Genomic DNA, 12,739 nt, shown 5'->3' with positions numbered 1-12,739 from the left:
GAAGGCCTCAGAGAGCTCTTTTGATCTAGGCATGGTGACGCCTCACACTTCAACAACAAAGAGCAAATCAAACTAAATGTCTGAGGTGTATATAAGACAGGTTCCTGCAAGATCCTCTCTAACGATGTTCTAATCATGTGCACCTGAGCTGGTGCACCTGATTCTAATTTTAGGTATTTGAAGTAGTGATAAATGTAGGGGTGTACTTACTTTTTCCACATGCGAAATTTGCATTTATGTTTATTTAAATTATACAATGGACTACAAAATGTAAATGTTTCATGATATTTGTTATATTATATCACCTTTATCTATCAATATTGTTGAAATGAAGATCAAATATCTGTATGTTGAAATATGTTTAAAAAAGTCAAAACTTTACACGGGGTGTTCTTACTTTTTCACGTGACTGTATGTCAAGTCGTGAGAGCAATTTGTTTCACTCGGCAAATGACCGGAGGAGAGCGGCTGGTCTTCACTCAACAAATACAATTTAGTGCCATCATGTCAATGAACAGCTTTGAATCAGGTATTGGTCTCACCTGCATTTCTCAAAAACCTTACCTACCCCTGTCTTCCTTTTACTGTCTGTGCTGTTTTGCCTAAAATTCTTCCTGTTTTGTTTGCTGTTTTGTCGAAATATATTTTTTCCAGCTCTTCTTCTGGCCATATGATTGGTTGCCCCTCTATCCCTTTGGTTCATCTGTTCATGCTAGGACCTAAAGCAGCACATATACTCTGTGCAATGACTAAAAAATGCTGCATGATCGACTGCACTTTGTGTGGAATTATCTAACCTTATAAATGAGGGATGTTTCTGATATCAACTTGCAATAACATGTCTTACCGAACACATATTCTGTGGTAATGAAGCAGTGCAAGGTAATTAATTTGTAGTTGGTGAAATTGCATGCTGGCAAATAGGTAATATATGATCATAAATCACAAGTTTGTACCTTAAATAATAAGTTAACAATCAGACGTAAATAATTTTGCATGTATTCCAGATGTACACATTGAAGTACACAAGATGGTCAGCTCGTCACACCGCATCCCCATTGAAGGTTCTGGCAAGATGATGCAGCTGATGAAGGCCCCAGAGATCGGTGACCAGAAGCAGCATTTGAAATCAAGTGAGGAGGAAGCTGCACCGCAGATGTCAACACAGTAGTTCAGAGTTATCATCAAACATCTTCATGATACAAAGAGAGAGCAATGTAGCCGTATGATACCGTATGATAGCTGTTTTGATGCAGTATGCTGATACCGTGTTTTTATAAAACGTATGATAGCAGTTTATGAGGGTACCTAGAGGAAGTGATGCTTCCTGGAAAGGAAACTCACTTCCTTCTCCCAGAAGAAATGTCTCAAAATATAAGTCTCTTCAAAAAAATTAAAATCCCTATCAAATAAATAAATAAATAAATAAATAAATACATAGTAATAACAAGAAGACGTCATGCGGAGCACGATACTTGCAAAATACGCCCCCTCCTCCATCACCAAGAAAAAAAAATTCCATTGATACAACAAATTGTCCATTTCATCAAGATGAAAATTGACAATCTTGATCAAAGCTCGGGTCAATAGGAGGAAAATTGACGATTTTTCAGATGAAAATGATGATTTTAGAAGGTTGACCTTGAGTTGACCTTTGACCTTTTGACCTCAAAAATAGTTGGTTTCCCTATTTATTGACTCAATGTGCAAATGCTGTTCACTTTTCAAGTCAATCGGATGAAAATTGACGGTTTTTTTTTTCAGATAAAAAGTGATGATTTTGGAAGTTTGCCCTTGAGTTGACCTTTGACCTTTTGACCAAAAAAATAGTATGTTTCCCAATTTAGTGACTCGATATGCAAATGCCGTTCACCTTTCGAGTCAATCGGTTGAGAATTTTTTTTTTTTATACAAGATCGAGGCTCGTGAAAGAGCGAACATTAATCACACAGAAAGACAAACAGACACACAAAACAAATAACATCGGGAGCGGTAGACAAGATGGGGAGAGAGGGGGAAGGACACAAACACAACATTTGAGAGCAGGGACCGAGAGACATGGAGACATCGAGAGAACTGTGGGAGGGAGAGGGCTTTGGGGGGAAGGCATGGGAAGGGGGGGGGGGGGGTGGGTGGGAGAGGTATAAAACATATGGACACTGCCAAGACTTCCAGGAAAGAAGTTGGAATTTCAAACAAGGTGGATCTGGGGTGAATTAGTGGGGGTAGAAAAGATCAAGGTTTTGGATGGGGGAAGATAAGAGATGGTGGTGAACAGCTGTTTTGAAGACCTGGAGGGAGGAGTGTGATTGAAGTGAGTGTGGGAGTTTGTTCCAGAGGCGGGAGAAAAGAGGAATGAAAGAGTGAAGGTGAGCAGAGAGCCGAGATTTCGGCAGTTTAACCATCAGAGGGTGGCTGGCAGATCTTGTGCGACCTGTAGGAATATTTGGGGGACAGAGCACAGAGAGAGCTGGGGGAGCAAGGCCGGAGATGAGTCGGTAGAAGACAGAAAGACCACCAACCTGCCTGCGGTGAGTGAGTGAAAGGCCCTCAGAGATAGCTTCATCGCGGGAGATTCCAATGATTCTGAAAGCTTTGGATTCAACAGCGTGAAGCCGAGCCAGGTGTGAGGCAGGAGCACCAGCCCATAGGGGAGAACAGTATTTCATTGAGCTGCGGATGAAAGCCTTGTATGTGGTGAGGAGCTCAGGTGTGCCTAGGAAGGACTTCGCACGACGGAGGATGCCCAGTCGGCGACTGGCTTTGGAGGCCAGCTTGGAAATGTGGTTTTCCCAAGAAAGATCATGGCAGATGGTGAGACCCAAAAGCTTGAGCGACAGAACTTCTTGGAGAGGATTGTTGAGAAAGTAGATGGGAGGGTTGTCCAGTCGATCTTTTCGGAGAGACATAGTAAGAGTGTGAGATTTGTCAGGATTGAAAGACATGTTCCACATGTTTGACCAGTCTGTGATTTTGTCCAGGTCTTCAGAGAGTGAGGAGGCTGCAGACTGCCGATCTGAGGGAAGAGGAATGGAGCGGCAGAGAGTGGAGTCATCAGCAAAGAGATACAGAGGATTTTCCAGAGAGTCGGAGAGATCATTGATAAAGACCAGAAAAAGCACAGGGCCCAGCACACTGCCTTGGGGAACTCCAGCCTGAACGGGAAGGGGAGATGAGAGAAATCCATTCAGGGCCACACGTTGACTACGACCAGAGAGGAAGTCCGCAAGGCATGCATGGAGATTTCCATGGATACCATAGGAGGAGAGTTTGGTGAGCAGAGCTGGCTGCCAGACCGTATCGAAGGCACGTGATATGTCAAGGGAGACAGCTCTGATTTCCTGTTTGGCATTGAGGACCTCCATCCATTGTTGAGACAGCAGAAGCAGCATGTCCAGAGTAGAGTGACCTGGTCTGAAACCAAATTGATGATCAGAGATCAAGCCATTGGAGAAGAGGAAAGATTTCATATCCGAAGCAATGATGGATTCCATGACTTTGCTGATAATTGGGAGCAGGCTGATTGGTCTGTAGTTGCAAGGATCTGTTTTTGCACCTTTTTTGTGTAAAGCGGTAATGTTTGCTGATTTCCAGGATGCTGGCAGATGACCTTGAGCAAAAGATAGGGTGAAAAGAACAGAGAGAGGGTGAGATAGAGCGGCAGAGCAGGATTTTAGGACCCGTGGGCTGATGCCATCTGGTCCAGTTGCAGAATCAGAGTCGAGGTTTGACAAAAACTCCTCCACCTTGTCAGGAGAGAAGGTCACAGAGTCCAGGAGCAGTTTGGTTCGACTGGGAAAGGTGGGAACAGAGAGAGATGGGTTTGGGACTAAGGATTGATTTTGAGGCAAACACAGAGTTGAGGCATTCGGCTTTGTCACGTGCGATGTCAACTGTGTGGCCATTTGAGGTAAGGGAGGGGATGGAGGGGGAACAAACACCAGAAACGGATTTGACCAGACGCCACCAGGATTTGGAGGAAGGAGACAGGTTTGAGAGTTCATTCTTGAGTGAGGAGAGATAGTGCTTCCTGGCACTCCTGAGGGTAGACACACACTTGTTCCGAGCTTGGTGGAAGGAACTGAGATTTCCTTCAGTTGGATTAGCCTTCCAAGAGGCAAAGGCAAGTTGTTTCAGGGCAACTGCCTCACCACAAGATTCAGTGTACCATGGACGGGAGGAAGGGTAAGACGACTGAAGGCGAGATGGGATAAATCTGTGCATGAGAGAGATCAGTTTGCTTTGGAAGAATTCCCAGGAAGAATTGATGTCAGAGGCAGTGGAGATGGGAGACCAATCCAGACGATTGATGGCTGCTTGAAGACCGTCCCAGTCGGCCTGAGTGAAATGCCAGACTCGTCGACGCTGAGGAGGCTCTCTGAGAATGGCCAGAGAGATGTCCACTTTGACAAGCACATGATCAGAAGAACCGATTGGAGCAGAAGAAGAGCAGCAGACATTAGCAGGGAAGTTAGTCATAACCAAGTCTAGAAGAGAAGATACTCCATTGGCTGAGATCCGGGTCGGGAAATTGACAGATTGTGTCAATCCCAGTGAGTCACAGAAGTCCTTTGCTGAGGTGCCATGACTGGTGAGAGAGGAACCCACACCCAACCAGGTGGCATGATGACAATTGAAGTCACCACATATGAGGAAGAGAGAGTTGGGATGAGTGGATAGAAGTTGGTCCATGTTGTCAGACAGTGAAATGTAGATGGAGTCATCACTGTTTGGGGGACGGTACAGAACACATATGAACAAAAGGTGGGAGCGGAGAGGAAGCCGTAGCCAGAGGTACTCCTGGGGGTGAGGAGGAGTGAGGGCAGTGCAAGGAGAGTGAGGAAGAGAGTTTTTGATAAAGATAGCCACCCCACCACCAGGCCGAGGCTCAGGTCTATCATACCGGAGGAGGGAGTAACCAGGAAGAGATATTAAGGAATCAGAGACATCTTGAAGGAGGAAAGTCTCTGTTAAGCAGATCAAGTCTGGATTGTCAGAAGCAACCTGTATGGAGAGATCAGTCAGGTTTGAGCGAAGGCCCCGGATGTTTGAGGTCCATACCGTTAATGAAGAGAGAGGGGGAGCATCGGGTACAGGACAGGGGAGGGGAGGAGTAGGGTAAGATGAAGGATGAGAGGGGGAGGTAGGGAGAGCAGTTGTTAGTGTGTCAGCGATTGCAAAAGAGTTCCAAGAAAGGGAAGGATGAGGAGGATGAAAGGTTTGAAGGTGAAGGGATGAGGCACAGTGAGGGGTTGTTTGAGGGGGGGCAGAGGAAAGAAGAAGGTTGGGGGGGGGTGTAGGTATGAGATAGAAGGGAGACGAAGTGGGGAGGAGGCAGCTTTGAGGAGGAGGGGGGAGGAGGGAGAATTGGAGAGGAATGGTATGGGGGGAGATTTGAATGGGAGGGGTTGGGGGGGAGTTTTGAAGGGGAGGAGTGAGGGGGGAGTTTAGGAGGGGAAGGGCAAGGGGGGAGTTCAGGAGTGGAAGGGCAAGGGGGGAGTTCAGGAGTGGAGGGGTAGGGGGGGAGTTTAAGAGTGGCGGGGCAAGGGGGGAGTTTAGGAGTGTAGGTGCAAGGGGAGGGATTTGGATGGGAGGGGCAAGAGGGGAGTTTAGAAAGTGGATGATTAATGAAAGACGAACATTGAAAGCAAATTGGGTTTGTTGTGATTTTCAAGTTAGCAATCCGGTTCAGAACGATGGAGGAGGGATGGAATGAATGTGAATTTAGACCATGTAGTGAGGGAGACGTATAAGATATTGAATTTCTTTTTTTTGAGGTGGAATGAGTTGGAGAGGAAATTGAGAAAAGCCTTTTAAATAGGAAGAAAAACAGCGTGTTGTAAAATACCACTGAGTAAAACACTGAAGGGGAAAGGTTATACATATTTAAATAATATTTAAACAGAACCGTGAACAATCTTATGTGCACAAAAATACCAACGGGGGGAGAGCCGAGAGGGACCACCACGAGTCACGTGAAGGGCAAACGGTGGATGGCAAGGAGTTAATGGGGGCGGGGCGAACAGCACACCTGGACAGAAAATACAGGATGAGTCAACAGTACGAATATTGACGGCTTTTTAGTTTTCGGCTTTTTAGTATAATTTCAGTATAATTGACGGCTTTTTAGTTGAAAATTGATGATTTTAAAAAGTTGACGTTAAGTTGACCTTTGACCTTTTGACCTCAAAAATAGTTCATTTTCCAATTTAGTGACTTGATATACAAATGCCACTCAATTTTCAAGTCAATCGGATTTAAAATGGCGATTTTAGAAATTTGACCTCCAGATGACCTTTGACCTCAAAATCAATTGGCTTCTCAATTGGGACGACTTATACAACTTGGTGAAGTTTCGTGACGATCGGTTTAGAATTGTGACCTGTAGGCCAGTGACAGACAAACAGATAGACAAACACAGAACCACAAACGGAACCGACCAATATACTGAAGTTGAAAAATCTTCGATTTTGCAAGTAATAAAATAAGTCTCTAAATAAAACTCTGGAGACCCCAGTCTTTGGGTGTCGACTGTTGTTTCTCCACGTGACTTCACAAACTGTGTCGTTCCTCAGGTATTTGGGTTTTTTCCACCTCGGTTTGTCTGGAACTGAACGTTTTTCCCCCATTAGACGTAATCAAATGAAGTTCACCATTTTTTACTTGGTTGCCAGGAACTTAACCTCTTGAACTTGCTCTGCTGCATGTTACCTACTCTGTGGTGCTATTATTTTGTTTCTTTGTTTTACCATGCGTTTTGTTAAAGATGTTTGAGTTACTAGTTCTCATGATGTCGTTAAATTTTCACTTAACATTCCAAGATGAAAAACCCAATCAAGGCACAAATGAAACCTCATTGAACATTATTGTTAAAATCTCCCTTCGTATTGTTTTTATTTAAAAATCCTATTGCTTTGCAAATTTAATCAAACATGATGTGCTGTAATATTTATTCAGTACGTCATAGTTGATTATTGGAACATGAATTACAGATAAAAATAATAATTTAGCAGAACTTTGATACAAAATAGTCTTTGGCTATTTATATGGAGAGCTGTGATTGGATTCCACATGTTTGATTTCATTTAGCGATCAAGGACACAAAACCCTCGACTGATTCCCATACAAAAAGCACCGCAATAGCGCAAAATATGGAAGTGATATCAAGGCAACCAGCCAAAGAATATCCGGATTACACAGGCCAAGAGTGTGTGTGTGTGTGTGTGTGTGTGTGTGTGTGTGTGTGTGTGTGTGTGTGTGTGTGTTTGGTTGTTATCTCCATATGCCGGTTTCAGAAGGTGAACCTCCCAGGTCCTGAAGTATCCATCACCATTTCAGTAATGGATCACGATTCACGGACCAAGTTGTGAAGTTTTCTTGTTCTCAAAGTTTTGTTCCGAGGGCTCTTTTCAGGATCGTCACCGAGCCCCGGACAGCCTCCAACTCTAGTTCGCTTGTGGTAATATTCCCAGGGATGGTTTTTAAGATCTCCATAAGGTTCTTCTTCATCATTATCATTTCTCCCATAATCACTGGTGCAATTTTGGTTCTCTTCAGCTTCCAAGACATTTTGACCAATTTTTGAGATCTTGGTATTTGGTCATCATCTTCATATCTGCATGGTGTAGGCCAAAACTTCGGGTGTGTACATGTGTACCAATGAAGCTTGTGATATTTGTTCAAAAGGTGCCTACATTTAGATTTCCAGGACAATTTTTAATGGTAACTTTGTGTGAAAGTTTGTTTTATTTTTGGTGTGCTGTCTCAACTCACCACAAGTGTCTATTTATGAAGCACATAACTGGGCATAATTTGATTTTGTGTTAAGATTTGTAATGTTGTGTTATGTTTCTCATTGTTGATTTGGAATAATTTCTAATTTGAGTTTTTCACTCTTTAGGTCATTCTGATTTGCCACTTCCACATGAAGCTCAAGCAAAGAAGGCAAAGGTGAAGAAGAAGAATCTGGTAAGTTAAGAGATTTTTTTTAGTCAATCGTTTGTGAGAAAGAACAAATATGTCATTCACTTGCAAGGTTTCATTTTAATAAAATAGCAAATTCCACAATTTCCCCTCCAGCCTACTCGATAATATTGAGTTTCTTTACTCCGCAACTTTATCCTTTCTGCTGCAAGGGATTCCATTCTTCTACAGTGTGTGCTCACTGAAATTCCCTTATGATTTGCAACTTTCATGAGTGTCATTGAGGTGAGGTACTGTTTCCAATGCTGATTGAAGGAATGCGATTACAGTTTATTTTGAAGTACTCAATCAACCGGACCGTGAAACTAAAACAACAACAACATCATGTACGTAACATTTCAAATTTTTATTTCACAAACGCAACTTTGGAAATGCTGATGAGGAATTAACATCCAGTGAGCTCCTCAAACTCCTCTGAAGCCGACCCAGGTGAGGGTACTGGTTAGTCGCGCACCAGAAGAAACGTAGAAAATGGCACTGAAGCCGACGCAGGTGAGAGACCTTGGTAATGGCGTCCAACTCCTCCTCGGTGAGTTCGTCGGCATGCGAGGCGATAAGATCCTCCAACTCCTCAGGCTCTATGTCGTCAGAGCCTTCCCCTTCCACCTGCCGTGCCAACCCGACAATTTTATTCCTCTCTATCATGGTGTCTGGAAATCCTGCAATGTGTCAATCCTTTTCCAACACTGCCCGACGGTGAGCTCTGGGTCGGACTCCATAACATCTAAAATATGGCACAAGGTGCGGTGGGTGTAATAATTTTTAAAAGTGGAGATTACATCTTGGTCGAGTGGCTGGATCAGGGAGGTGGTGTTGGGTGGCAGGAAGATCAATCACCTCGACGTTTGGGTGAGGCACGTTCAGGTCTGCGGGGTGGCCAGGAGCATTGTCGATGAGCAAGAAAACTTTGAACGCAAGGTTTTGTTTTGCCAGGTACCACTCCACCTGAGGGAGAAACCACTTATGAAACCAGTCCATTAAAATTACTGCCATCACCTACGCTCTCCAAAACACAGGCAGCGTGTGTTTTTATTTTGTTTGTTTTTTTGTATACAAAGTCGAGGCTCGTGTAATAGCCAACGCATTAAACACAAAAAACATAAACGGACAAATAAAACATATAATAAAGGGAGCGGGAGACAGGAGGGGGAGAGAGAGGGAAGCACACCAGCACCGCAACAGTAGAGAACAAGGACATTGAGAGATCTGCAGAAGTGAGAGTGCTGGGGTGGGAGTGGGGTCTGGAGGGAGTGGGGGTAGGGGGGGGGGGAGGAAGAGGGGCATACACGGTATAAAACAAGTCGACACTACTCGGAATTTCAGCAGGAATGAAGTCGGAGATTGAAAGAGGTGGATTTGTGATGTTTTAACGGGGGTAGAAAAGATCACGGTTTTGGATGGGGGAAGATAAGAGATGGTGGTGAACAGCTGTTTTAAAGACCTGGAGGGAGGAGTGGGATTGGAGAAAGTGAGGGAGTTTGTTCCAAACACGGGAGAAAAGAGGAATGAAGGAGTGTGTTTGTTCTCGCCCTTGAGAGCACGCCGATTCATGGAATGGTACAGCATCATGGGCTTTGTCATACAGTCCCCTTTTGCGTTTGCGCAGAGGAGAAGATATACCCGGTCTGTGGCGACCTTGAATCCTGATGTTGGCCCTTCGTGTTTCAAGCTGAAAGTTCTTGGGGGCATTTTTTTTTCCAGAAGCGGCCAGTCTCATCTGCATTGAAGACTATCTCTGGCAGGTATCCCTTCTCGTCGATCAGCTGCACGAGTTGAGCAGGGAACGTTTTGGTCACGTTGTGGTATCCAGAGGCAGGCTCGTCTGTCATTTTGACGTTGAGGAGACCATACTGATCTCTGAAGCGATGAAACCATCCCCTGATCGCTCCGAATGAACTGGGGCTGCTCGTATCTGCATCGATCAGCGCATCACTCGTGCTAGTGCCACCTACGCCAGACAGATGCACGTAAATAAACTTCGCCTTTGAGCGAATGAGAGGTCCACTCAAAGGCATGTTGTTCTGCACGTTGTCCTCCATCTATGTGGACATCCACCCTTTCTAAGTGGATGTCCCGGACCTGGGCGGTCACCTTGGTGCTCTGTACGATGCTTGCCACACTTTATCGGATCGCCTTGTCATTCTTTCTTCTGTAGCGATTGGTGGATTTATTCACGTCCTTATGCCTACCAACAGAGGCCACACCCTCTCCTCTTGAAAGCCGGTCCAGCAGCTCCACTTTCTGGCTCAGGCTCTTCTGCCTCTTGGTCGTCGATGCATCTCCGGCACTGGTCTTCCACTTGGGAGCCATGATCGAATGATGAGCAGAGTGAGAGGCAAAAACACTGGTCAAAGCAATGGGACAAGAAGAATGATCCAGGACACGCTGCACATAGGTAGTCATGCGGGCATTGTGGGTCGCTGCGGGAGGAGTTTCTGCGGGAGGGATTAGGTTCCTGATTTAGGTTCCTCAACAACGTCCAACGTATTTATTTCACTTTGCTACTCAATCATGTGTAGCCTTCACTTTTCAGACTCCAGCGCTGCAGGCAACATCACACATCAACGACCACTCGCAGTGTCACCACACCTAGAATATGTCACATTATTAATCCTCCAAACATTTAATTTTTTTTGAAGAGTATAAATTTTAATTCACGATAGCAACTGCTCCTAAATTGTGCTGAAGAAATGATTGTAGGTATTGATAGTCTAAAATCATAAATATTCTAAACTATATCAAATTCAGCTTCAGTACTTGATCAAGAAGTGCCATTCAGAGCACTGCACAAGTCATTGTGCAATGGTGAATGAAACAAATAGGAAAAATTTGAAGTTTCATTTTGACTGGAAAAAGGAAAGTGGCAACCATAGCATTGTTCTTCCATCTGCTTTAGAGTTTGCATTTAAAAATGACGAATCACGCTACAAAAATATTCTCCTCTTCTGAAAATTTGCACTATTTTGAATGTTCTCACTGAAAGCCATGAAATTGTGTCAACAAATCTGAAAAAACTTTCTTTACCACTTTGCAGACAATTCCAGATAGTCCAGAATCCCGCAGACACCCCCAACTCAGATCTGATATCAAGAAAGTGACGGAGGAATACGGGAATGGAATTGTCACCATCAGGTACACGAATATGTTGACTGTGCGTATGTATGTTGAATGTTGGTAAGAATCACAGCAAGTGGTTGGTGTGATTAATGTATCATCACATGTCTGTCTTCAGGGAATGCGAGGATATCGACAAGGTTTTCATTGACCTTCGTTTGAAGATTTGGGTGATGCAGGTGAGTTGAATGCCTGTGCAGTAGCGTTCTCGCAAGGATTTTATTAACATATAGTATTGTCGCGTCCGCAGCCTTGGACAGATGAACCAAACCAGCTTTAACTCCCGAGGCAATCTCCAATTTGGCAGTTATGACGCGCGTTGGATGGAAGAAATATGAAGCGTTCAACTTCACAAACACACGGGTTTATTCCGAAACCCAACCAAGAACACGACAACGAAAAATGTAACGATAATTATTTGCAAGAAAATAAAGGCGCGGCATGAAAATAATGAAAAAAAGCTGAGGTAAAAATGCTAACGTGAGGTGCCTCCCTACGGACTCAAACATGCACACAGGGTAAAGTAAGAAAATAAAAGTCCCTCTCTGGCACTTAGCTGGCCCTAATATGGATCCTTTGGAAGGTCTGCAGTTGTCGGAGCCCGGAGCCACCTGCGAGGGAAGCTCGGAAAAAGGCGGCAAAACCAAACGCAGAGGGCGCCCGGGAGTGAGGCGAGTGGCGTAGACGGCCCTCTTTCTCTCCGGTCTCTTAAGGTTTCCTCTCCTTCACCGCTTGTGCTCTTGCTCCATGCACAATTGTGAAGCTTCTTCTTCGCCCGCCTACGTCATCTAGCCACGTCACTCAGGGGGTGTGGCCTGCCAGTCCCGTTCCCCGCCCATTGAACCATTTTCGTCTCGCCTCTCCTGGGCGGGTCTTTGCTGTATCGTGTCCATGGAGCGTGAATACTAGCCGGCTGCTGTTTTGCTTGGCCGGCAGTAGTTTTAAATGTTAGGGATGGCCACAAAGGGTATCATGAACAGGGGAAATTAACCTTAAACCCTACTACAAATTAACATGGCATCATCCCTCGTATGATGACATTTAAACACAACCTTAAGCTACATTTTACCGACTTAGTACATTGAAATTCTCCTACACATCACACGGTCTATACATAGGCGTCGAATGCTTTGAAAGTGTGGGGGGGGGGGGGACATTGCCTATCTGAAGCATGAAACAGAGACAAATTGTCGAATTAAGCTTCACAAGAGCTTGCAGGACAAACAAGAAGCAACCTGAAAAGACTTTCCACTTGATGAAACATGCGGCACACCTCTGGCACCATGTTACCAAACACCTTCCGGTATCCCTGTATAAAAAGTAGGAGGGACATGTCCTCCCCGACCCCCACCTTTCGACGCCCATCGGTCCATGCTATTTCCTATTCAATCCTACCTTTCTTACAGTATTCTCTTACCGACCCCCATAAACGTAATAGTATCGATAATTTTCCACGTAACCTCGAGCATTAATGCAGTGCCTTATTTTAGTATTGCGTGTTTGATTTATGATCACATCAATATCTAGCATACTCGGCACATTATAAGTTATCAACATGTCCACCGACCTTCATGTTTCATGTGTGAATGATGCTGCGATTATGAAGGCATTGACTTGGCTAAAAAATTCGGAAAGTAGGATA

General features: G+C 44.5%; 1 protein-coding gene across 1 annotated transcript in view; it reads left to right on the top strand.

Moving 5' to 3' along the window:
• The first annotated feature begins 10,353 nt into the window (after positions 1-10,353).
• LOC137430503 (protein mono-ADP-ribosyltransferase PARP6-like) overlaps positions 10,354-12,739 on the top strand; it is a 64,397-nt gene continuing 62,011 nt past the window's right edge. The window contains exons 1-3 of the mRNA XM_078782645.1: positions 10,354-10,395; positions 11,018-11,115; positions 11,216-11,276. Coding sequence (XP_078638771.1) covers positions 10,354-10,395; positions 11,018-11,115; positions 11,216-11,276 — 201 coding nt within the window. The remainder of the gene's footprint in view (positions 10,396-11,017; positions 11,116-11,215; positions 11,277-12,739) is intronic.

The sequence above is a fragment of the Myxine glutinosa genome, chromosome 7 (genome assembly GCF_964187855.1).
Source record: "Myxine glutinosa chromosome 7, kmMyxGlut1.1, whole genome shotgun sequence".
Lineage (NCBI taxonomy): Eukaryota > Metazoa > Chordata > Myxini > Myxiniformes > Myxinidae > Myxine > Myxine glutinosa.
Note: the sequence above shows the minus strand (reverse complement) of the source record. Positions and strands in the feature narration are given on the sequence as shown.